Genomic DNA, 26,860 nt, shown 5'->3' with positions numbered 1-26,860 from the left:
ATTTTATCTAATTTTTCTTTTGTTGCTTGTTTTTGTTGTCATAGCTTAGAAATTATTGCTAATTCAAATTTATTAAGATTTCCTTCTGTATTCTAAGATTTTTATAGTTTTGATTCTCACATTTAATTATTTGCTCCATTTTTTCCCTCTGAGGTAGGGTCTCAATGTAGCCCAGGCTGACCTGGGCTATTCACTATGTAGTCTCAGGGTGGCCTTGAACTCATGGCGAGCCTCCTACCTCTGCATCCTGAGTGCTGAGATTAAAGGCGTGCACCACCACACCTGGCTCATTTTTTGTTAATATAAGTATTATAGTATAATGTAGCAGACATATACTTTTAAACATTGCTCACATGGCTTTTTAAAAAAAAATATTTATTTGAGAGAGAGAAAGAGGCAGATTGAGAGAGAAAATGGGCACGCCAAGATCTCTAAACACTGCAAACAAACTCCAGATGCATGCACCACTTGGGTACTGGAGATTGAATTCGGGTTCTTAGGTTTCTCAGGCTTAACCACCATATCTCCAGCCCCTTACATGGCGTTTTTTTTTTGTTTTTTTTTTTTGTTTTTTTTGAGGTAGAGTCTCACGTTAGCTCAAGTTGACCTGGAATTCACTATGTAGTCTCTGGGTGGCCTTGAACTCATGGTGATCCTCCTACCTCTGCTTCCTGAGTGCTGGGATTAAAGGCATGCATCACCACGCCCGGCCACATTTTTTTTTTTTTTTTTTTTTGTTAAGTCTTTCAAGTTAGGGTCTCATTCTAGCCCAGTCGAAAAGTGAACATAACAAATGGCACCTAAGCCCCATAGGGTTTTAGTACAGAGTACAACAATGTCCACAGAGCACTTAGAAGTACAGCGCTCGGCATCCAGCTGCTCTATAAATGCAATCGTTATTACCATTGTTATACGGACAGTGAGCTAATGCCTTCGTAGTGAAGGTGGTTGGGATGGAGGAGCAGATCGAGGCTTGTTAAGGCAGTGTCTGCCCGAAACAGACTGCTCCCTCACGTTCACGTCTAGGGGCTGGTAAAGATTCGACCCCTGTCCCATCCAGAGCTGCAGAAAGGAGCACTGGAGCCTTACAGCCAGCCTTTGTGCGCGTTTGAAGCGACGGCCGTGGTCGCCCGTGCAGCGCCGCCCCCGGCCTGCGGAGGGCACCCGGGACTCGGCGCGATCTCGGCGGCTGCGCAGAGGCCGCCCCGCGCGCGCCGCGGCCCCGCAGCCTCCGCCCCTCTCGGCTGACAGCTCCAGAAACGGAAGGGGCGGTGCTCGGGTCCTAGCCGGCGGTCTCTAGGCCTGGCCTGCGGCGAGCAGCGGTGCGAGGGCCCGGGGCCAGGACGGAGCGCGGAACTTTCGGGCCCGGCGCGGCGGGGCGGCCGGAAGGTACGGTGGGGCTCGCGGGGGCGTGCGGGCGGGCGGCTGCTCCGAGGCCCCGGGCGGCCGGGAGGCAGAGGGCCGCCCTGGGCGCGCCGCGCCGGGGTCCTGGCGCCGGCCTTGGAGAGTCGCCCACCCTCGCCTGCCGTCTGGCGAGCGGAGGAGACCCGCAGCGGCGTGCCGAGCCCAAACCGCGGCTGCCCGCGGCCCCGGGGGAGGCCCGAAAGGGGCGGGAGGACTTTCCCCGGGAAGCCCGGCGGAGGAGGGGCTTCGCCCTCCGCGTCGCGGCTTCCGGTTGCCCTCAGCTAACGTTTCGTTGAATTACGTCGGGTCTGGTGCCGGGGTTGAGTCTTGTTCCTGTGTGACAGACGAAGAAACCAGGTGACTTGTGCCTAGATTTAGTTACGTATCATCTGCGTGGACCTCAGGCCCCCAAAGGAGCTAAGCTAGCCATTTTTCTCTTGTGTAAATGGCGGTAGTGACAGGATTTGCTGCATACTGTTGTGGAATCTAGCGTCAGTTCCTGCCCTGACCCCAGGTTATGAGCTCACTCCTACTATCCGCACTAGGGTTACTATGACAACAGACCCGACTTGCTTCTAATGGAATGTGGCCCAGTGGTCACAGAAAGCTATGTTCCTGGTCCCCTATTCCATCCAGCACGTTGCATTTTACTCCATTTCAGTTATGATTTTTTTCCGAATCCAAGGAGGCACTGCTTGATTCGAGAACAGTATACCGATGAAGAAGACTTGGTCCTCCAACCTGAGGTATTAGTGCGGTCTAGTAGGAGAGGAAATGTATAAACTACTGTAATAAAGGTGGGATGTGCCACTGTCACGGGAAAGATACACTTTGTTGTTTTTGTTTTCTTTTTTAAGGTAGTGTCTCACTCTAGCCCAGGCTGACCTGTGGTTCACTATGTAGTCTCAGGGTGGCCTTGAACTCACAGCAGTCCTCCTACCTCTGCCTCCTGAGTGCTGGGATTAAAGACATGCATCACCATTCCTGGCTTGCAGTTTGGATTTCAAAGAGAATGTCTAATAAGAAATTGCTGTGTGGAATAAGGACTTGGGAGGTGGGCCTCAAAGGCTGAGTGGATAGAATCAAAAAGCTGGCAACCTGTTGTCTGTTGATCAGTGGCAAGCTAGGGGTGGGTGGGATAGGTAATGAGGAGCCGATGAAGGGAACCAGCTTGGAGTGGTGGTTGTTCACTCCAGCTGCACATTGAAGTCAACTTGGTTACTTACAAAACTAGAAGTGAGCTTCCTTCAGCAGCACATATGCTCAATTTGGAACAATACAGAAACTAACATGGGTCTTGCACAAGGATGACTCACAAATTCACAAAGCAGTCAATATATTCAATGTATGAATGTATAAATGTGACTGTTGGGTGGGAGAAATGGTTTAGTGGTTATGGTTCTTGCCTACAAAGCCTGATGACCCCAGTTCGATTCCCCAGAACCCACATAAGCCAGATGCACATGGTGGCACATGCATCTGGAGTTTTCAGTGGCCCCAGTGCACCCATTCACCCCCCTTTCTCTTTCTGTCTCTCTCTCTCTAATAAATATAAAAATAAAATATTACAAATTATTTAAAAAATATGTGAGTGTGGGTATGGGCTATGAAACTAGAAAGGGGATCACAAGAGGGAAAATAAAGGTTTTAAGGAGAGGTGAGAGGCACAAATGTGAAAGAGAAAGTTGAGGTGGAAGGGTACAAAAGGATGGGGAAAAGAGGAGGACCAACAAACAAGTATGAAAACTGCATGCTGAAACATTATTTCATGTTAATTAAAAATGCAAACAGGGGGCTGGAGAGATGGCTTAGCAGTTAAGTGCTTGCTTCCTAAGGATCTTGGTTTAAGGCTTGATTCCCCAGTACCAACGTAAGCCAGATGCACAAGGTGGCGCATGCATCTGGAGTTTGTTTGCGGTGGCTGCATGCCCTGTTGCTCCCATTCTCCCTGTCTCTCTGCCTCTTTATCTCTGTCTGTCACTGTCAAAGAAAAAATAAATAAATAAAATGCAAACAGGAGCTGGTGAAATGGCTTAGTGGTTAGGGCATTTGCCTGCCAAGGCTAATCTCCCATTGGATTTCCCAGGACCCAGGTAAGCCAGATGCACAAGGGAGCGCATGCGTCTGGGGTTCGTTTGGCTAAAGGTCCTGGTGTACCCATTCTTTCTTTCTCTCTATCTGCCTTTCTCTATCTCTCTCAAATAAATAAATAAAATAGTTTTTTAAAATGTAAACAAAGGACTGGAGAGATGGCTTAGCAGCTAAGGTGCTTACCTGTGAAGCCCTATGTTCCACTTGCCAGATCCATCATAAGCCAAACGCACAATGTCACACATGCGCACAGGTGGTGTAGGCCTTGAGTTCGATGACAGTGGCTGAGACCGATTACAGTGGCTGGAGGCCTTGGCATGCCAGTTTTCTCTTCTTTCTATCTCTATCTCTCTCTCAGTCTCTTGTTTTTTAGGTCAGTCTGCTGGACTTGCCTCAAAAAAAAAAAAGGAAATAAAAACTAAGGAGGCCTGATTTAATTGTTCAAGTGTGTCTGGGTATTGGGAGTCTAAAAGGCTTCTCAGAGTCTAATGTACAAAAAAAATGGAGATTGTTAACCTGGAACCATAAACTCAATAACTTCCTATCTCATACAATCTGTAAATGTTTTATTAAGAAACAAATCTTAATCCTATCATGATCATGTGGTTAATTAACATCTGGTAAAATTGTTGAAGATTGAATATGGTAGTATGAAGGGACTTATAACCATACAAGTAGGTGTTCAAAAAGTATAAATTGCTTCTGATTATTAGTGTTAGCTTATTTGAGAGTCATATGTCTGAGAATACAGTTTTAAAATTCTGGGTTCATGCAATATTTTTGCATATAATTTTAAGGTGTTTATTGATTCTCCGTACCTATCTATGGACAGACTTCCCTGATAATAAACTTTGATTTAGAAGTCTGGCTCTACTACTAAGCAATTCACTCCTAGAAGTCTGGCTCTAAAGGAATTAGAATAAAATTTACAAGTCTTCATATATATTCATGTCCTTGTTTTGCCTTTGTTTTGTTTTAAAATGTCAGTTTGGCCTAAAAGTAAACTGTCACTGGCAAGGTTAATTTGTGAGCAGGTAAGGAGAGGGGAAAAAAAAAAAAAAAAACAAAAAACCGGAGAGGAAAGGAAGGAGAAACCAAAACAAATTTAAGATGGTATTTGCTGTTGGGTGTGGCATCCTGTCCTCTCATGTGACCTTGGTGTTCCTCTAGTGCTAGGGTGAAAGCAGTGTGATAAGGCCTGTAATTGCTGAGGAATATGCAGTTGCCCTTTTAACCGTGTGATTCAGTCTGCTATAGCAGAGTAATATGTGCCTTTGGATTAAGAGTGGTCATAGGTTAGGACATGTTAGACCTAAGTGGTGATAATAGAAATTCAGAATTTGGACTAGGAGAGTCCTAACACTCTCTCATACTTGTTTTCTGCAGATGGCAGGATTTCCATAGTGTATCTAATAGGAATCACACATCTCAGCCTCTTATCCAGCTTCAGCAGTCTCAGCCAGCTGAGAATAAATGGGATTTGTACAAATTGTAAGCAACTGAAATATAGGCCATAGTGTTAATATCCTTTTCTTCTGATTGTAAGTAACAGGTACTAACTGACATAAAATAGGCCATGTCACTGTACCTCAGATAGGAATAAGCAGAGCTGTAGCCACTACTGAGAGAAAAAAACGCACACACTCACACACACAAAGTGGTGCATGTATCTGGAGTTTATTTGCAGCAGCAAGAGGCCCTGGCATGCCCATACTCTCTCTCCTTCTTACTCTTTCTCTCTTTAAAAAAAATGTTTTTTGTTCTTTTTTCAAAAAAAGCCAAAAAGTGCTTGAGAGGTTAAGCCAAAAAAGCTTTGCTAAACGGGTAAAGTGCTTGTCATGCAAGCATGAGGACCTGAATTCATATCCTAGCTCCCAGGTAAATTCTGGGTGTGGTGGCATATGCCTGTAATCCCAGCACTGGGGAGGCAGAGACAGGAGGATCTGAGATTTTCTGGCTAGCTAGTCTAAGCAAACTGGTAAGCTCCAGGTTCAGGGTGGGACTCTCTCAAAAAACAAAACAAAACAAAAAGGTAGAAAAGCAATTGAAGAAGCAGCCCACTGTAGACCTTCGACTTAGCCATGCATACACCCACATATGAATGTGCATACACAAATGCATGCACATTAAAACAAAGAAACAAAATGGTGCTTAACTTTTTTAGTATCACCTTTCCTAATATGAAGCACTGCTTGGATTTGAGAGATGGCTCATTGGTTAAAGGTGCTTATTTGCAAAGTCTGCTGTCCAGAGTTTGAGTCCCTAGTAAAGTCAGGTGTGTAAAGTGGTGCATGTGTTTAGAGTTCGTTTACAGCAGCACTCTCTCCTCACAAATAAATAAAGTAGTTAAAAAACACGTACAATTTTACAAAACCAGCTGCACACACTAGGTTTTTTTTTTTTTTAAGGAAAGAACAACTGTTCTAACTTAAAAAAATATCTATTTATTAGAGACAGAGAGAGAGAGAGAAAATGGGCATGCCAGGGCCTCTAGCCAATACAAACAAACTCCAGATGCATACACCACCTTCTACATCTGTCTAAAGTGGTTCTTGGGGAACTGAACCTGGGTCCTTAGGCTTTGCAAGGAAGCACCTTAACCACTGGTAAGCCATCCCTCCAGCACTGTTCTAACTTGTTTTGTTACTATGATACAGGCTCTTATTAAGCCCAAACTGGCCTCCAGTTTGCTGTATAGTTGAGGATGACCTTGAATTCCTGATCTTCTTGCCTTCATCTCCCAACTAGCATGTTTCATAATCTTTAAGTTTGTATAGTTAATTTAAAAAGTGTAGCTAAGGGCTGGAGAGATGGCTTATTGGTTAAGGCACTTGCTTGTGAAGCCAAAGGACCCAGGTTCTATTCCTCAGAACCCGTGTAAACCAGAAGCAGTAGCACATGCATCTGGATTCATTAGCAGTGGCTAGAATCCCTGGCATGTCCCATCCCATCCCTTCCCTTCCTTCTCTTTCTCTCTCATAAAAAAATAAATAAAATAAATTAAAAAATTAAAAAATGAAGTTGAGAATGGAGGAACTGAAAAGTTTTTTAAAAGTAACTTTCCCCCCCATGAATCAGAGTTGCTAACTGTTAAAGTCAGCTATTAGAAGCAGCACAGTCAGCCAATGCTCTGGTATGGCTGCCTCTTTTAGTTTAGCAGAAAAGTGAATGTAGTAATTAGTCCTATGCTGTTTGTGAGGAAGTTTTGTTTTGTGTATAATTGGTAACTCCCCCAGTTCTGTGCATTTTCTGTTCTTAACTGATTTGAATTATCTTCAATTTCAGAAAATTCAATGTCGGCAGAGGACCGAGAAGCTCAGGAGGATGAATTACTGGCCCTGGCGAGTATTTACGATGGAGATGAGTTTAGAAAAGCAGATTCTGTGCAAGGTGGAGAAACCAGAATCTATTTGGATTTGCCACAAAATTTCAAGATATTTGTGAGCGGTTAGTTAACAATATTCTTTTATGCAGATTTTCCTAAATAAAACATATTCTAAATTTCATAGTGTACTGTATCATTTTGTGTTTATGTTTAAGTGGTCACTGATAGTCATTAGTTTCACAGATGCATGTTTCTGTTTCTTTTGGAAAAGGTTAGCCTGGAAGGTAAACAGTTTGCAATGTGATCCTTCCTCTGTGGCCTCTGAATTGAGATACTGCTCTGCATATGTCATACACCCTGGTCTTCTAGTTACTAGTTTTCTCAGCTCACCTCATTGTCAAGTAGAGATAATCAAAGAGAAAAGAAAATAATGTGCAGATGAGAAAACACTTAGAAAGCCTTAAGGTATTGCGGTTTAATTCTGCTTGGTTGTCTAGAGTCCTTTCAGCTGCCATGAGCAGGTAACAATTGTTACTCTGTGACCCTTTGCTTCAGAAAATCCAAAACTGCTTTTCCTACATTCACAGAAGACTTTGGTGCACATTTTCTCAAAACTTTTTTACTTTAAACTGGTCATTTAACAAAGCTTTGATTGTGAGTGTTGTGTGCCGAGTCATGTCCTCAAGCCTGAGATCACTGTGACTCATGAGTAGTTAGCATATGTTGGTTGAAGCAGCATTGTGGCTGTTTGATAAAAATAAACATTCTATTCTCTAGATTGTATCTTTAATCATCTACTGTAAACCAGCAACAAAACAAAAACATGTATATTACTTGGTCATTAGTGTTCAGAATGGTACTAAGAAGTGTTTATAAGTTTAGGTTGTGTGTCTTCCTTATACATTTCATGGTGCTTAAATAGAGTTTTCAAGGGCTTGTAAGGTTTTCTTTTTTTAAGGCAGAGGCTAGGAAATTAATATTAAGGAATAGAAGGTGCTTTGGGGAGGATTTTTATCCCCTCAACTAAAGCATTGAGTCTTGAGCACTGCTCAACAGTAATGGACACTCAAGTGTTGATCAACTGATCCTTTCTAACTTTTGTTTTTGGTTCAGGCAATTCAAATGAGTGTCTCCAGAATAGTGGCTTTGAATACACCATTTGCTTTCTGCCACCACTTGTGCTGAACTTTGAACTGCCACCAGATTATCCATCTTCCTCCCCACCTTCATTCACACTTAGTGGCAAATGGCTGTCACCAACTCAGGTAGACCCAAAACTTAATTTCTCCTATCCATTTTTAGAAACTTTCAAAATCATCTTTGAAAACTACCTTGGTGATCTTTAGTGCATAAAGAAGACATGGCTTTGATTTTGTGATTTTTCACTCATTACCTTCATGAATTTTCATGTTAATCAATTGAAAATGCTTGGTGCTTTAAAAAGGACTAGGCATGTGGCTCAGTGGTAGAGCACTTGCCTAGTGTGTACAAGGTCTGGGTTCTATCTCCTGTAGTGCAAAGGACCAAGAAGGAATAACATTAACTCAAATGATTAAGCATTATGAATTGTAACAGCAGTAATTTTTAATCAAGCAAACTGCTTCCTGTCTTATTTTCCTGTTTAATTTGTATTGTAATGGAGACTACTAGGTCCTCATTTTCCTTAGGTGTTATTATGTATTTTTTCTTAATTTCGTATCCATTCGTTAAAGATTTAATTGTAGTTATATCTGAAAACTGTGAGAATATAGTTCTAATAAGCATATCTTCTAAGTATAAGTGCTTCTCTTCATAAGATTCTGTATATTAATAATTTAATTGTTGATTGGTATCACTTAAACATAAAATTCTTATAGATCCCTCACTAAGTTTTGAGACCTGATATTGAAAACCTTTATTCCCTCTGGGATGCATATACTTTTCTAATTTTTTGTTATTATCTTTTTATTACTAACACAAAAATTTTTACATGTTTATGGGTTCAGTATGATATATTATCAAATGTATACAACATATATTGATCAAATCAGGATAATTTGCATGTCCATCTCATTTATGTATGGAATGCTGAAGTGTCTCTCTTCATCCTCAGTTCTTTTTTTGTATTTCCAAGGTAGGGTCTCATTCTAGCTCAGGTTGATCTGGAATTCACTGTGTAATCTCAGGGTGGCCTTGAACTCTCAGCGATCCTCCTACTTCTGCCTCCCAAGTGTTGGGATTAAAGGCGTGCACCACCACGCCCACCATCATCCTCAGTTCTTGATTAAAACATAAATATGACTAGAAGCCAGTATAAAGTGTTCTGGGGTGTGATAGATTAGTAGCTACTTTTCTAGAAGCCATGATAAAGATTGTGTAGCTGCTATTTATTAAGACAAAAGCTGTCAAGTTGTTGATCTCCATGTTTTTGGTTTTTCAAGATAGAGTCTCACTCTAGCTCAAGCTGACCTGGAATTTCCTATGTAGTCTCAGGATAGCCTCGAACTCATGTTGATCCTCCTACCTTTGCCTTCCGAGTGCTGGGATTAAAGGTGTGCACCACCATGCCCAGCTTATTTATTTATTTAAAAACTTATTTATTTGAGAGAGAGTGCGTGCATGTGTGCATGCCCCCCAGGGTCTCAGCTATCGCACACACCAGGTGCTTGCTCCACCTTGTGCACCTAATATTACCTGGGTGCTGGAGAATCAGACTTGGGCTGGCAGGCCCACTTTTCCCCTTTTAACCATCCAGTTTCGATTATTTGTTTATTCATTCATTTATTTATTGAAGCAGGGTCTTGCTATGTAACCCAGAGTAACCTAAACCTCATTCTCCTCCTGCCCAAGCCTCCAAGTGTTGAAATAATAGGTGTGTATGAACCTACCTGGCTTGATAAAGCAGTTTTCATTCCCCCACCCACCAGTCTAATCTTTTGGTTAAAGGTATTTATTGCAAAATTGAGATTATGATTTTAAAAGAAAATGAAAGTTTCCAGGGATAATACACGTAGAATGCATGTACATTAGAAGAGAATATTATAGTATCTGTTTGAGACGTAATAGATGCAAGACAGCTAATTATTTGCTCAAGAAAATCAATATTGTTTGCCATTTAGATCACTGATAGTTAACTAAGTTATTTAGAAGTCCCATTTATCCAGCAAGATTGATACTTGGCATCTGTTTGCATGCCAGTACACAACATGCACAATATAAAAATGGCTTAATTGGATGTGTGGCTATGCTTTCAGATTTTAGCATACTTTTGGCTTTGGGGAAGAAGGGTCCTTTTGTTGTTTTACTTTTTGAAGTTGGGTCTTGCTCTAGCCCAAGTTGACCTAGAATTCACTATGTAGTCTCAGGGTGGACTTGAATTTACAGTGATCCTCCTGCCTCTGCCTCCCAAGTGCTGGGCTCAAACGTGCACTGCCATGCCAGGCTTTCATTTTTGTTGTATAGTTAAAATTTCAGTAGGATTCTTTCTCAGATAAATTTTTGTTGTTGTTATTTTCAAGGTAGGGTTTCACTTTAGCCCAGGCTAACCTGGAATTCATTCTTGTAGACTCAGGCTAGCCACAAATTTATAGTGGTCCTCCTACCTCAGCCTCCTGAGAGATGGGGTTAAAGTGAGTTATCACACCTGGCTCAAATGCATATAACTGATAATTTAATTGGTCTCTTATGTTCCTTGATTCAGTTTCTGACTCCATGGCACTGTCAACTTCATTGTAAAATTGACACACAAGGGCTAGAGAGATGGCTTAGTGGTTAAGGAACTTTCTTGCATATCTGATGGCCCAGGTTTGAATCCCCAGTACCCATGTAAAGCCATTTGCAGTGGCAAGAGGCCCTGGTACACATACTCATTCTTGTTCTTTTTCCCCACCTCCCTGCTTGCAAATAATAATACATTAAAAAATTGACACATGGGCCTATTATTCACTGGTGTGGGGTGGGTAGATAGGATTTGGGGAAGTGAGTTTAGTTTTCTAGTATTTCCATACTACATAAATATGTATACACACATTTTATCTCATTATCTCTTCCATCCTCCCTCCCTCCCTCCCTCCCTCCCTCCCTCCCTCCCTCCCTCCCTCCCTCCCTCCCTCTCTCTCTCTCTCTCTCTTTAATTTCCCTCTCCACATTTCCATGCCTTTTTTTTTAGGTAGGGTCTTGCTTTAGCCCAGGCTGAACTGGAATTCACTCTGTAGTCTCAGGGTGGCCTCAAATTCCCTGTGATCCTCCTACCTCTGCCTCCCAAGTGTACCACAATGCCCGGCTATTTCCATGCTTTTTTTTTTTTTTCTCCCCTTTTGGCTCTTTTGAAATAGGACTGGAGAAGAAAGAGAAGGAAAGAAAATGACTTCTTCATTGGACTTGGTGGCTTACACAGCACATATAGCTCCCCTTTTAAGTATTTTATATTTTACAGATTTTAGCAGGTTCCTCAAAAGCATGGTTCATATTAGAAGCATCTTCAAGCAAATGTGAAATGGCCTTTCACATTTCACAGAAGGTTGTTTTATTTGGTCAATAAGTATTTAGGTTAGTGTCTGCAGTGTTGTTAGAAGTACTATAGGAACAGAAAATGTAGTCTTGTTATTTAAACTTACAAAATTTGTTTACCATTTGGAAGGCTTATTTTTGGATGTTTACCTACAAAAGAAAAGCACATATAACTCCTGAGTTCTACTCACAAATATTTTACATGTCTAATGGAAAATCTTTTTCTGTTTGTTTGCCTTTCTAATAAAAACAGACTACCTTATAAATGGAAAAGTCAAAATAGTTTAACTTAGATAGCTTAGTTTAGGAAATGAGAGCTTGCTTTGTGGAAGCCAAACCAAATTGAGGGCCTATAATTAACCCAGGGTATCAGTCTGCTTCTTTGTATTATCCATATCTGATGTAAGCCCAGATTTCTTAGTAAAACATGTACTGTAAATCTAAGGTTGGAGATTTAGCTCAGTAGTAGAGTGCTTGCCTGGCATGTATAAGGCTGTGGGTTTGATCCCCAGAACTACATAAACTAGGTTTGATGGAACACATCTGAAATCCCAGCACTCAGAAGGTGGAGGCAGGAGGATCAAGAGCTCAAGGTTATCCTCAGCTACACGGGCAGTTTGACATGAAACCATACTACACACACAAAAGTTAAATAAATAAAATAAAAATAAAAATTAGGAAAAAAAAAAAAAACCGGGGCTGGAGAGATGGGTTAGTAGTTAAGGTGCTTGCCTGCGAAGCCTGAGGACTCATGTTTGACCAGCCGGACACACAGCGACATGAGCGCACAGTGTTGCACATGCCCTTGAGGAGCACACGTCTGGAGTTTGGTTGTAGTAGCTGCAGGCCCTGGCACAGCAATTCTCCGTCTCCCGCTCACATGTTCTTTTTTTTTTTTCCAAGGTAGGGTCTCACTCTGGCCCAGGCTGACCTGGAATTTACTATGTAGTCTCAGGCTGGCCAGAGACTCGAACTCACGGTGATCCTCCTACCTCTGCCTCCTGATCGTTGGGATTAAAGGCGTGCACCACCACGCCCCGCCCTCTTACATTTTTTTAAAAGGCCAATCTATTGGGCTTGCCTCAAAAAAAAGAAAAAAATTCTTTAAAAAAAGCCAGGCTGTGGTCCTGCACTGCAGGGGGCAGAGACAAAGATTGCTGGAATTCCCTGGTCAGCTAGATCAACCAGAAAAATGGAGCCCCAGCTTCAGTGAGAGACTCTGTCTTAGGGAAATAAGGCCAAGAAGCAGTGGACACCCCACATCTTTCTCTGGCTTCCACACACATGCACACAGGTTGTGCTCATCTGCACATGTGGATATAACATACTACACATATCATACACACACACACACACACACAAAGTATATTGTTAAGTTTGAAAAGGACTCAATTAAATGGTGCTAGTAATTATTGCAGCTGACTCTTTGGTAAGATTAAAAGTTAGAATTAAATTTAAAATTTGAGTGTTATTATTTTTTGTTTTTTAAATATATTTTATTTATTTGAGAAGAGAGAAAGGAAGAGAGAGAATGGGCACACCAGGGCTTCTAGACACTATAAATGCATTCCAGACACATGTGCCCCCTTGTATATCTGGCTTATGTGGGACCTGGAGAATCTGGCTGGGAGGATCCTTTGGCTTTTCAGGCAAACGCCTTAACCACTAAGCCATCTATCTCTTCAGCCCTTATTTTTTATTTTTTGAGAGAGGGTCTCATGTGGCACAGGCTGGCCTTGAACTCACTGTATAGCAAGAATGACCTTGCATTCCTGATCTTCCTGCCTTTTCCCAAAAGCTGAGACTAACTATAGGCATATACCATTTTTTAACCTGGTGTATACCAAATTGTATGAATTTATAGGAAACATAGGATATGTGATTTTTTTTTTAAAAATATTTTTAAATTTTTATTTATTTGAGAGATGTCAAGAGGCAGACACAACAGGGGGGGGGGGAGGAAGAGAGAGAGAGAATGGGCGTACCAGGGCCTCTAGCCATTACAAATGAACTTCAGACATGTGTGCCACCTTGTGCATCTGGCTTATGTGGGTCCTGGGGAATCCAACTGAGGTCCTTTGGCTTTGCAGGCAAACGCCTTAACTGCTAAGCCATCTCTCCAGCCCATATGTGTTATTTTGATACAAGTGTACTATATATGTAGTGTTTAAGATTAAACAACCAATGCATTTTCACAATACCCAACTCTTCAAACATTTATTATTTTTTAATACTGAAAATATTCAAAATCCTTCTTTCTTCTTGAAATAAATACTACTTTTCTTTTTGAGGCACAGTTTCTTAGCCTAGGTTGACCTCAAATTCAACATATAGCTGTGGCTTATCTCTTGTCTCTGAGTTCTGGTCTTACAAGCATGTACCACCACATCTAGTACAGTCTACTATTGTATTATTGTTGTCTATAGTCACATTACGATGTAGTAGCATAACAGAACTTCTTGCTCCTGTATAACTAATTTAGTATCCACTGATCAGTTTTACCCTTTAATTTCTTCCCCTTCCCAGTTCCTGGTAACTACAATTCTACTCTCAACTTGTCTAAGATGAACTTTTGTTTCATAAAACAAGGTCTCCCTATGTAGTCCTGGCTGACTTGCATTTACTATGTAGGCTGGGCTGGCCTTGAACTTAACAATGATCATCTAGCTTCTGCCTACTAGTGTGCACCACCATGCCTAGCTGAGATGAACTTTTTTATGTTTTACATATGAACAAAATCATGCAGTGTTTGTCTTTCTGTGCCTGGCTTATTTCACTTAACATCATTTCTAGTTCTATGTTGTAAGTTATAGACTTGTCTTCTTTTATGGATAGACAGTATTTCATTGCATCTGTGTACCACATTTTCTTTGTCCACCCATCTGCTGGTGGACATTTAGGTTATTTCCATCTCTTAGCAATAATGAATAGTACTTCATTAAACTTGGGAGTGTATATGTCTCTTTGACATACAGGTTTCCTCTTCTGTGTGTTTGTGTAATATATACATACAGGTATATACAGTCCATCCCGTGAGATTGCTGGATCATATTGTAGTTCTGTTTTTAATTTTTTGAGGAACCTCTGTTCTGTTTTCCACAATTGCCCTACTAATATGCATTCCAACCAACAGTGTGCAAGTAAGTGCTCCTTGTTTTCCACATCCTTACCAGCAATTGTCTTGTGGATGACAGTCATTATACTGGAGTGAGGCTAGATCTCATTATGATTTTAGTTCTGTATTACCCTGATTAATGATGTTGAACATTTTTTCATGTACCTCGTTGGCATGAAAATTACTGTTAGGTCTACTGCCTGCCCATGTGTGTGTGTGTGTGTGTGTGTGTGTCGGGGGCCAGTGCTAGGGATTGAATCCAGCCAGGGCTTGGTGCATATAAGCATTCTACTGAGTAACTTCAACACCCTAACTGCTTATTTAAATATCAGCTTATTTAAAGGCCTGGTGGCAACAGCCTGTGATTATGGATCTTCAGGAGACTAAGGCAGGAGGATTAAAAGTTCAAGAGCTACCTGTGTTACAGTGAGTTCAAGGCCAGGTTGGGCAAAATAAATAATAGAAGGAGAGCTGGGGTTGTAGCCCAGTGATAGAGCATTTGCCTGCATGTGCAAGAGCCTAGATGCAATGTCCAGGGCTACCAAAAATAATATTATGGGGGGTGGGTATGCTACTTTTGACATTCTTTATATATTCTAAGTATCAGCAGGTTACTTTCAAAGCGTAATGGTCCAGGCTTAATTCCCCAATACCAATGTAAAGCCAGATGCACAAAGTGGCACATGCATCTGGAGTTCATTTGCAGTGGCAAGAGGCCTTAGTGTGGCCTGTACTCTTCTCTTTCTCTCAAAAATAAAAAAAAATTAATGCAGATATGAAAATATTTAAAGTTTTCTATGTGTCTCACATTCTCTTTCTTTTGGACAGATCTGTTATAGAAAGTATATTTAATATAAAAGAGAAAGGGTAGAAGGGTATGGAAGGAGAGAAACATAATTATCAAATCTTACTACCAAGAAGCAACTATCATGAGGTTCTTGCAGTATCTGGATGGTATCTTTAAACAGTTCTTTTTCCAATCATTATTTTACTGTACCTACAAAGCCAGGTCTGTTGAAGAAAAAGAAATAGTTCATTTTAAAACTAGAGCTCTTTCTTATTCATGAGATATAAAGCAAAGAACAAAGTCTTCTATTTCTGCAGCTTAAATATAATTTAGTTTTGCCATTGCTCCTGTTTTCATGTTATTTCATGCTACGTCTAGATTCTAACTGTGTTCTGTACTGTTCTGGTGTTGAATAATTTAATAAGTGCTTCAGTAAGAGTGTTAATATTGTTTTTGTAGTAGTATCATAGTAGGAAAAAAATAGTGCTAGGAAGTTTAAGAGCCCCAGGTAAATTTTAAGGATGTCAAGGAAGGTCAGGAGTTGATAGACTAATTATCTTTCCAAACCCACAGTATCCTCTTATGCTTTCTCCTAGCTCTCTGCTCTCTGCAAGCACCTGGACAACCTATGGGAAGAACACCGAGGCAACGTGGTGCTGTTTGCCTGGATGCAGTTTCTTAAGGAAGAGACCCTGGCGTATCTGAATATTGTCTCTCCTTTTGAGCTGAAGATGGGGTCTCAGAAAAAAGTACAGAGAAAGATGGCTGAAGCCTCTTCTGATACAGAGTTAGATTTTGGAGGAGCTGCTGCATCTGATGTTGACCAAGATGAAGTTGTGGATGAGAGAGCTGTGCAAGATGTGGAGTCATTGTCAAGTCTAATCCAGGAAATCTTGGACTTTGATCAAGCTCAGCAGATGAAATGCTTTAATAGTAAATTGTTCCTGTGTAATATCTGTTTCTGTGAGAAACTGGGCAGTGAATGCATGAACTTCTTGGAGTGCAGACATGTGTATTGCAAAGCCTGCTTGAAGGACTACTTTGAAATCCAGATCAAAGATGGTCAAGTTAAAAGTCTTAACTGTCCAGAACCAAAGTGCCCTTCAGTGGCCACTCCTGGTCAGGTAATTACTGTACTGATGGTTGCTTCCTAATTCTTTTTACAAAGGGTACTATCTCAAGATTGTTTTCTTTTTGAAAGAGGTTGTCATGTAGCCCAGGCTGGTCTCAAACTCAGTGTGTAGCTGAGAATGACCTTGAACTCTTCATCCTCCTGTCTCAACCTCTTGAGTGCTGGGATTAAAGGTATGTGCCACCACACCCAGTTGTCATGTGGTTCTGGGAAATGAACCCAAGGCTTTGCTTTTTGCAAATCAGACAAGTATTCTACCAATTGAGCTACATTCCCAGTCTTCCTCCTGACCTTTGTTTTGAGCCAGAGTCTTTCTTTATAGCCCAGGCTGGTTTTAAACTTGTGTTTCTCTCCACTGCACTGAGATTGTAGGTGTGAACCACCACAGCACCATAGGAGTCTTAAGTTACTTATTTGCAGTGTTGTAGATCAAACATAGGGCCGTAACACATGCTATGGAAGCTCTCTTCTACAGAGCTACACCCTCATCCTCAGCAGTTCCTGCATAGGGCTCACAGAATGGTCTAAGGGTTTGGAGCTAGTCTGCAAGTTGTTTTACTATAGCTACTGAAAATGTTGTAGGATGGGCATCATAGCTCACACCTGTACTCTCAACCAAGAGGTGACCCCAGCTCTGTAGGTGGAGGCAGGAGGATCTCCTTGTTTAAGGAGTCTAAGGTCACTTGTGGCCACACAATTTAAGAGCAGCCTGGGATACCAAAGACCCTGTCCTTGGTGTATGATTGGGATCTGAAGGAAATGTCCATGAAATAATTAACCAAAAATCATTTATAGACCTTAGCATAAGTATAGACTATTTTATTTTTTTCAATTTTTTTTTTTTTTTTTTTTTGAGGCAGAGTCTCACTCTAGCCCAAGCTGATATGGAACTCACTTTGTAGCCCCAGGCTGGTCTCAAACTCATGGCAATCCTCCTACCTTAGTCTCCCAAGTACTGTGACTAAAGGCATGTACTACCATACCCTGCTTATTTTGTTTTAAAAGTCAACTTTATTAAATCATAATTTTACTTAAAGTAATCCATTTAAGCTACACATTTCCTTAGTTTTGGCAAATGTGTGGACCCATGCAACTATTGTAGCCAGGCATGGTGTTGTATGCCTATAATCCTAGCACTTGGGAGGCTGAGGCAGGAGGATTACCAAAAATTCTAGGCCAGCCTGAGCTACATAGGGGAACCTTGTCTAAAACAAAACAAAACAAAACAAAACAAAACAAAACAAAACAAAACAAAACAAAACAAAACAAAACAAAAGATGTAAACTGTTGGCATGTCTGATTTGACTCTAAAGTGGAATGGAGGTTTTAATGCTTGTGAACAGCATCCTAAGAACCCTTAGGATCAGAAATGCCCAGAGGACCATCAAATCTATGGTGTCTGTATTTTCTTTCAGGTCAAAGAGCTGGTGGAAGCAGATTTATTTGCCCGTTATGACCGCCTTCTCCTCCAGTCCACTTTGGATCTGATGGCAGATGTCGTGTACTGCCCCCGCCCATCCTGCCAGCTGCCTGTGATGCAGGAGCCTGGCTCTACCATGGCCATCTGCTCCAGCTGCAACTTTGCCTTCTGTACTTTATGCAGATTGACCTACCATGGGGTTTCTCCATGTAAGGTAACTGCAGGTATGTTATACCATCCATTATCCCTCCCTAACCAATGCCTGTGACCTCAGTTCATAAAGTTAGAGTCATCACACCATGGTGTGTTGGTTTTCCCTCCAAATCAAAGAGCGAATAGAAGTAGATTTATGTGCCAGTTATGACCTCCACTCTACTGTGGACCTGATAGTGGATGTATATTGTCACATATTGTTGAAATTTGAATGAATCTTTGTTTGACAGATATTTTATTTGTGTGTGTGTGTGCACATACATACACACATGTGTGTTTGAGAGGAAGAGAACGGGTGCTCCAGGGACTCTTGCCACTGCTAACAAACACCAGATGCTTGTGCCACTTCTTGCATCCAGCTTATGTAAGTGGCATGGGGATCAAACTTGGGCCTGCAGGCTTTGCAAGCAAGTGCCTTTATCCACAGCCCTCATTTGACAGATACTTTTGTGTCAGTTACTATCCTGGGTTCTGGGCATATGGCAGTGACCAGAAGAGACAAAAATCTCTGCCCTCATGAGATTTACAGTGTAGTGGGAGTGACAGGCAAACAAAATGTAGATAGTAGATGGTGGTAAGTGCTAAGAAAAAAGAAGTAGGGGCAGGATAGGGAATGTTCTAAGGAGGATTGGATTTGGGATTGTAGTTAGCCAGGAGAGGTGTCACTGGCAAACAGAATGGTTTAAAGACTTGGAGTAAGCATAACCATGCAGATATGGGGAGGGGCACAATATAGGAAAAGGAATGGATTACCAGAAGATGGGATTATATAGATCCTAAATGACAGGTGTAGAGCAGCCAAGCTGCCACTCCTGCTTCTTGGCACATGTGCCTCATCAGTCCTCAAATGCTTCCTTATTGAGCCTATGAGCCCTCAGAATCTCCCTCAACGTGATGCTTTAGAAGCCACCTGTGTTGCAGCGGGCACCAGAGGTGACACACATGCCAGCTTGGATCCAGATAAAAACTGGAAATTGGGTTCTTCTTGTCAGTCTAAGTGATCTTTGATGGCCATTTTTTTTTTCTTCTGAGATTAATGGGGATGACAAGAGGTAACTCCTTCATAAGGCTTTTTTTGAAAGTGAAGAAAGCTAATAAAGTGCCACTTAGTTGTTAGGATTTTTTTTTTTTTTTACTAGTTTGTGACAAAGTAAATACAGAAATTAAAAGTTGGGGTTAAAGTTTTTTGTAGCAATTTTAGAATAGCTTCCAAATCTCATACTTTAGTTTGTATTTCTTGTCATTAATATTTCTAGTAATTTGTTGGCATTTTGCAAGAGTATTGATTTTTGACAAGTAAAGGAACTGATCTTTCATCATACAATGGGCTTAATAAATACAGAATGCACAAGAGTAACTATTATGTTATTATTACAGTTACTGATTGCTGATGTTAACAGGATGTGCTTATTTACAAGACAGTCCCTAAGAAGAGGAAGGGTGGGCGGAGTCTCCTAGCGGGTGGGGCGGATTATACTTGAAGTTATGTTAAGTTGTAGTTAACTAGCCTTTACCTCCATGACCCTATTTTTCAGCGGCTATGGTGTGTTTCAGGTGTTTCACAGCATTTAGAAAAGAAATTCAACATAGGCTTGGGGTTTCAGCAAGATTAGGAATATATAGTGTGTGTACATATGAAATATAAACAATTTTTTGAACAATAACTTTTGTATTTAAAATGTACTAGAACAAGGGTTGAAAATGACTCAGTGGGTTAAGTTCTTGCTGTGCAAACATAAAGACCTGAGTTCAGAGTTTCAGTATCTACATAAAAATGCCAGACATATGGGTGTACACCTGTAATCACAGTGCTGGGGAGGCAGAGACAGGATTGAGGTTACAGACATGCATGGCCATGCTTCATTGTTTATGTGGGTCTTGGAGATGGAACTCCAGCAGTCTCTCATGCCTCCTCAGGCCTTCATGCTTACACAGGAAGAACTATTCTCTTTATTCCCCATTCTAGAATAAAAATATATATATATATATATTTACTTATTTATTTATTTGAGAGAAAGAGAATGAGAATGAAAACACCAGAGCTTTTTGCCGCTGGAAATTCCAGACAATGTGCCATGTAAAAAATTATTTATTTGAGAGGGAGCAAGAGAAAGCGAGAGTGAATATGAGCATAGCGGGGCCCCCTGCTACTACAAACAAATTCAAGACTCATGTGCCATCTTATACATCTGGCCTTGCCTAGGTACTGGGGAATTGAACCCAGGACAGCAGGCTTTGCAAGCAAGTGCCTTTAGCCACTGGGCCATTTCCCTAGCTGCCATTCTAGGTTTTAATGTCTGATTGTTATGTGATTAAATCTTCTAAACATAATTCTTTTTTTAAAATCAATTTATTTTTACTTATTTGTGAGCAAAGAGAGAGTGTGTGTGAGTATAGGCACAGCAGGGCCTCTTGCTACTGTAAACGAATTCCAGATACACATGTCATTTTGTGCAACTAACTTTACCTGGGTATTGGGGAATTAAACCTGAGCCAGCATGCTTTGTAAGCAAGCATCTTTAACTGCTGAGTCATCTTCTCAGGCCCCAAACATAATTCTTTCCTGGCAATTTGTTTCTCATTATTATAAATATTTCCATAAGGAAGGCTTTAACTTGTATTATTTCCTTCTGATAATGTTAGGAATAGATTGAGTAGTCCAAGGTGATGGCCATTTTTAGTCAGCGTTGGAAAGTAACATAATTAATTTTGATTTCACTATCTAGAGAAGTTAGTAGACTTACGAAATGAATACCTTCAAGCAGATGAAGCCACTAAAAGATTTTTGGAACAGAGGTATGGGAAGAGGGTGATTCAGAAGGCCTTGGAAGAGATGGAAAGTAAAGAGTGGCTGGAAAAGAACTCAAAGAACTGCCCTTGTTGTGATACTCCTATACAGGTGAACATTGGGGACAGACTTGGAGACAAGTACTCTTAAGAAGTCTATTATTCAATGTTAATAATTAAGAAAACACATAATAGTATTGAATTAAGCCTCATACTTGGAAAATAAAATGTCACTACTAACTGCTGTTATTGACCTTAAATATAGAAAGACTTCCCTTCTCATACAGAAACAGTTTTTCGAGCCGGGCGTGGTGGCGCACGCCTTTAATCCCAGCACTCGGGAGGCAGAGGTAGGAGGATCGCCGTGAGTTCGAGGCCACCCTGAGACTACATAGTGAATTCCAGGTCAGCCTGAGCCAGAGTGAGACCCTACTTCAAAAAAAAAAAACAAAAAACAAAAAACAAAAAAAAACCCAACAGAAACAGTTTTTCTCACATTAAATGTAACTCAAAATGTAATGGATTGTGCTTTATTCCATTTTCTGTTGCTCATAGCACAATACCAGAGTACAAAAGTTATAAAGAAAAAGCTTATGGGGTTGTGTATGGTGGTGCATGCCTTTAATCACAGCACTTGGGAGGCAGAGGTGGGAGGATCACTATGAGTTCAAGGTCAGCCTGGGACTACAGAGTGAATTCCAGATCAGCCTAGGCTAGCATGAGACCCCACCTTGAAAAACCAAACAAATGAAAAAAGCCTATGGATCACAGTTCTGGTTTAAGGGTGAGAGCCTACAACTGGTGATAGCATTCTTGCTGACAGTTCTGAGGCAGCGCAGAGCATCCTTCATATGGTGAGAAACTGGGTGCCTGTCTCCTGGTAGCTCTCCCTTATAAAGCATTAGTGCCCAGTGATGCGGCTGGCTCTAGTGTGATGGCCTTATCTAACTCATCTATTCCCAGAAGCCCCAATCTAAATGCAGTAGTCATGGTTTCTACCTTTTCAATATCTCACAATAGGGATTAAATGCCTAACATGAGTTTCAGAAGGAATAGACCAGATATCAAAACCATAGCAACTTGGAGGGAGAGTATTCTAGAGCTACAGTTAACTCTTGTTTATATGATTAAAAAAAAAAAAACCAAAAATACATATATGGGGTTAGAAAGACAGTTCAGTTGGTACAGTGCTCACCTAGAATGCATGAAGTCTTGGATTCCATCCTCAGCATGGGTCTTTAATCTAAGTATTTAGAGTTAGAGACAGGAAGATCAGAACTTCAAGGTCATCTTCAGCTATTCAACAAGGTTGAGGCCAGCCTGGGATACATAAGAACCCTGTACAAAAAAATTATATATATATATGTATGTATGTGTATGTGTATATACACACACACACACACACACACCCTTGCATTTGATTCTGTTTTTCTAGTCCATTACATCAGAACTGAACCTAGTGGTGATTCCCCAGTTATTCATTTTAGGAAACTGGCTTTATATATGAGTATTTCTGACATGTCTGGGCCCCATGATAGAATGAAAGACCAAGTGTTTATTTAGATTGATGTAGACATTTAAAGCTCAAACTGGGCCTGGTTGGCACAAACCTGTAATCCCAGCCACTTGGGGAGCTAAAGCAGGTGGATTGAAAGCTGAAGGCCAGCCTGAACAACTTAGTGAGACTCTATAAGAAATAACTTAAAAAAAAAAACAGCTGGGCATAGTGACACATGCCTTTAATCCCAGAACTCAGGAGGCTAAGATAGGAGAATCACTGTCAAGGTGAGCCTGAGACTACATAGTGAATTCCAGGTCATCCTGGGCTTGAGTAAGACCCTACTTCAAGAAAGCAAACAAACAAACAAATGAGAGTTACAGCTTTGTTGGAGAGTGGTTACCTAGCATGTAAGAGAACCCAGAGTCATTCCTCAGTACTAAATTTAAAAAATTAAAACTCAAATATTTTAATATTAATCTAACTGTATGTTCTAGTAATATGTGCTTCATTTGTATGAGAAGAAATTTTTCTATGTAGCTAGTTGAAGGAAAATGTACTTGTAGTACAAAATTCTAAGCATTAGTAATTGTCAGTATTTCAGTCAATAATGGGAAATGGGAGAAGACTAGGAGAATGTTATGTTGAATCTTTTTGGATGTGCATTTCTCTTGCTTTTACATCCTTGATGATTTTCTTATTCTATGCTTCTTCCCACCAGAAATTGGATGGATGTAACAAGATGACATGCACTGGCTGTATGCAGTATTTCTGCTGGATTTGCATGGGTACTCTCTCAAGAGCAAACCCTTACAAACATTTCAATGATCCTGACTCTCCATGTTTTGACAGGTTTGTATATACAGGTTTCCCTACACTTGACAGCAAGTTATACTACCAATATGCTGACTGTTGTAGTCAGCACCATGCTGCTGGGATAAAACTCCAAATCAGACACAGTTTATGGGAGGAATAAGATTTATGTCAGGCTTATAGATCCAGGGGAAATTCCAGAATGGCAGAAGAAGCTGGCCCCTTTTCACAGAGAAAAATCACCATCAACTACTTACTACCACTAACAAGCACAAAACCATAAGGACCCTTGTAGATCTTACTATGTATAACTTAGGTTGGAATTCAGATCCACCCCCAGTGACATACAGATTCGGTAGCTGGAGTCTGCCTGGTAGAGGCAGAAGCTGTAAACTCAAATTTAACAATACCTGAGTCTATTGGGGGACATAGATTCAAACTACCACATTCTGCCCCTGGCCCCTAATAAACTCATGACCATCTCACATTACAAATTATATGTAGTCCAAAAGTCCCATAGTCTTTGTTAACCTTAAGACTGTCTCTTAACTGTGAGTTCTACAAAATCAAAAAAGTTGCATACTTCCAACATATAATGGCAGAGAAAACATTTTCATTGCTATAAGGCAAACAAAGAGAAACTGGACCAGTGCAAAATCAATAGCCATTAGGTGAACATCAGACACCTCTGGTTCAAGTCTAACACCCTACAGTCTCTTGATTTTCCAATTCCACCCCTCCAGTTGGGCTGAGTAGTCAGGGAAAGCTTCCATCTAAATCCAATGGTGCTCCATGGTAGCCCTTGCACAGTCCTGGTATATCCAGAATATCTCTGGGTCTCCATGCAAACTACAGTCCATCTTCCAATAGCTTCACTGTCTTCTTTTATCAAGGTCATCATGCCATGTCTCAGCAGTGGCTCCTGGATCTGTGTGCACTTTAAAACCCACTCCATGCATTTTTCATGCCTCTGAAGCCAGTACCAGGTGTGGAGGACACAACCACATTAATTCAGGGACAAAATAAATGATGACTTTGAAGAGCAGGTTTCTTCATTTCTAAAAAGTTTGCATTCCTGCCATTTAGTCTTTCTGGTGAAATCACCTCTTGCCTTTCCATTGTTTCAGTGTAAAGTAGATGAGCCATCCTTTATCATTCTAGTATTTTCTTAACAATAGCAGCTTTCACAACCATCTCAGTGTCAATCTTAAATTTGTTTTAGTTTTTGTAACTTTAAATCTTAAATGTCTCAGTTCTGTATCTTCCTCCAAGCACATCATGTCAGTTCAACCTTGATCAAACTCTGGACATGAGCAACAGGATGTGCCAACCCTTATACCATTAGCCCCATTCCAACAAAGCTCTTAGTCTTTCCTTCCTTTAGAAAGTTCATAAGCACAGCCTTCAAGTACAAATCTTTCTGCACTTAGCACTTTCAAACTCTCACAAGACTAGTTCAAAAAACTTGGCTTGCCATTCTGGAAGGTGTCTTCAAGTCCTTGCCCCTTCCTTCAGAACAAAAGTTCTAAAAGACCAAAATCCACATGGTCAGATTCATCACACAGCAACACCACACACTGATACCAATTTCTGTTATAGTTAGCTGCACACTGCTGAGATGAGCCTCCACAGGAGACTCAGTTTATTGGAGGAATAGAATTCATTTCAGGCCTGCAGATCAAAAGGAAGTTTCATGATGATGGAAGAAGCTGGCCACCTTTCAGAGATCCATGAAGAGAAAAAACACCACTAACAACCAGCCAGAACTACCACCAAGCACAAAACCACAGGAAACCCAGCTGAGCTCACTCTGCCTTAGGCTGGAATTCAGATCTGCTCCCAGTGACAAGCTCCTCCTCCAGCAGAAGTCTGCCTGCTAGGAGCAGAAGCTGCAGACTCAAAACATGAGTCTACGAGGGGACATAGATTCAGACTTCCACACAGACTAAAACCCATTTTTTTCCTTCTTGAAATTAAGTTTTAAAATCATAGTATACACAAGTTGTTGGTTTTGTATTTTGTTTTTATTTATCAACCAGCATGGGCTAGTCTTAAATTTTCAATCCTACCCTCTCAACTTCCGCAACATTTTAAATTGCTTTTAGATAAAGCAAAGTCAGGGCAAGCATGCTTAGGATTTTGGCTAGAACCCAAAGAAGAGATAGGAAGAGATAATGAAATTTTCTATTTTTCAGAAAAGCAGGCAGGTCTAGCAGTGGAGACTTGTAAACAACTGCTGCTCAACAATTTTTAATTTTAATAATTGACAACTTTCATAATTATATATAATAAACCATGATAATACCTTCCCTCCTCCACTTTCCCCTTCATAAATCCACTCTCATATTATCTCCCTCTCTCAGTTAGTCTCTTTTATTTTGATGTCATCATCTTTCCTATTATGAGGGTCTTGTGAAGGTGGCGCTAAGCAGTGTGAGGTCATGGATATTGAGGCCAACTTGTGTCTGAATGATTACATTGTAAGAAGTCCTATCCTTATTTGGCTCTTACATTCTTTTCACCAGCTCTTCTGCAATAGACCTTGAGCCTTGGAAGTGAAGTTTTAGTGCTGAACACTGCTCTCACTTCTTCTCAGCACTATGGTGGTTTTTGAGTGACCCCAGAGGTCACTGCCATCTGAAAAGAGAAGCTTCTCTAACCAAAAGTGAGAGTAGCATTAATATATGAGTATGAATGTTAAGAAAAGTGCTTACAGGCCAGTTTGGTGAGTATAACATATGCATTTAGCCAGATAAGAGCAGGCATTACACTCCTAGGGCTCATGACCTCCCCTGTCATTGGTTTTCAGTATTGGGTATATATTCCCTCCAATGGAGTGGACCTCCAGTCCAGTTAGAGAGTGGTTTTTGGAAACCCAAGTCTTGAGTTTATATTTATGAACTAACTATAAGGGTCTGAGAATTGCTGTAGAAAGACCCCAGACTCAAATAGTATGTAAAAGCAAAGAGCATTTATTCTGCAGAATCAGCCAGCTGCGGGGGTCAACCAACCATTCATGCAAAATGATGATCCTGAGAGGAGCTTGCAGGCTCCTTTTAAACACAGCTAGAGGAAGTTTGGTGGGCTTAGTCTTCTCTAATATAATTGGCTAATTTGAACAGTAGCTGTACTTGCACTATTTTGATTGGTCCTAAGGTTTTGGTGGGCTAGGTCTAGGGGAATTTCAGGCAGGTTAGGTAATTTTTAAAATGATTGACTAGGCAAGCTGCAATTACTGTTGTGCATCTCCAATTGGTTGAGGCACAAGAGTTATGGAAGGCGGGAAAAAGACATGTCTCCAGGAACTGACTCAGCCAGGGCATTTATCTTTTCCGGTCACATGTCAGGATCACTGTTGATTAACAGCCCATCCTTTCTCAGAAGTCTTGTCTGCCTCTCCGGAAAACTGGAACTTAGGCCTAGTTAAGGTGGCACCTTACTGAAGCCTGTTGTGGCATCAGTTTGGTCCCTTCACTAACTAAAGAACTGGTAATTTTAGATTTAAGAGAATGATTTTTAAAATACTGTATTTTATTTAGATTTTACAAAGGAGTGGGGAAAGGAGAAGGCTGGGAGGTAAGGGGAGATAAAGTGGGGAGAAGAGAAGTACACTATATGGAGCCCATAATCCCATGTGGACCAAATGTAGCTCAGGAGTCCATGTGACCAAATATGGATCTGGGGTTAAAGTGTGGAAAGAAAAGAGAAAAGAAAGCTTAAGGAGCTCCTGTCATGTGGGGAGCTAGAGGGAGGATAAAGAACCCATGTGGAGAGTAAGGGCTAGGAG

The 26,860-nt window shown here is 40.9% G+C and overlaps 1 protein-coding gene and 1 non-coding gene across 5 annotated transcripts in view; both read left to right on the top strand.

Moving 5' to 3' along the window:
• The first annotated feature begins 1,267 nt into the window (after positions 1 to 1,267).
• The window catches only part of Rnf14 (ring finger protein 14), a 47,137-nt gene continuing 21,544 nt past the window's right edge, over positions 1,268 to 26,860 (top strand). For 2 of the 4 annotated variants that reach the window (XM_045132903.1, XM_045132901.1), the window contains exons 1-7: positions 1,618 to 1,761; positions 6,781 to 6,942; positions 7,934 to 8,085; positions 15,807 to 16,334; positions 17,758 to 17,986; positions 20,702 to 20,874; positions 22,982 to 23,112. In XM_045132903.1, coding sequence (XP_044988838.1) covers positions 6,789 to 6,942; positions 7,934 to 8,085; positions 15,807 to 16,334; positions 17,758 to 17,986; positions 20,702 to 20,874; positions 22,982 to 23,112 — 1,367 coding nt within the window. In that variant the 5' untranslated portion in view covers positions 1,618 to 1,761; positions 6,781 to 6,788. Of the gene's footprint in view, positions 1,390 to 1,617; positions 1,762 to 6,780; positions 6,943 to 7,933; positions 8,086 to 15,806; positions 16,335 to 17,757; positions 17,987 to 20,701; positions 20,875 to 22,981; positions 23,113 to 26,860 lie in introns of those variants that run through there. The other 2 variants (XM_045132902.1, XM_045132904.1) reach the window with 2 other exon arrangements.
• LOC123454339 lies at positions 2,643 to 2,746 on the top strand. The gene has a single exon (XR_006633314.1). It is a non-coding gene; the product is annotated as a U6 spliceosomal RNA (small nuclear RNA).

Source organism: Jaculus jaculus, chromosome 13 (genome assembly GCF_020740685.1).
Source record: "Jaculus jaculus isolate mJacJac1 chromosome 13, mJacJac1.mat.Y.cur, whole genome shotgun sequence".
NCBI lineage: Eukaryota > Metazoa > Chordata > Mammalia > Rodentia > Dipodidae > Jaculus > Jaculus jaculus.
The sequence above is the reverse complement of the archived record's forward strand: the minus strand, read 5'-3'. Positions and strand labels throughout refer to the sequence as shown.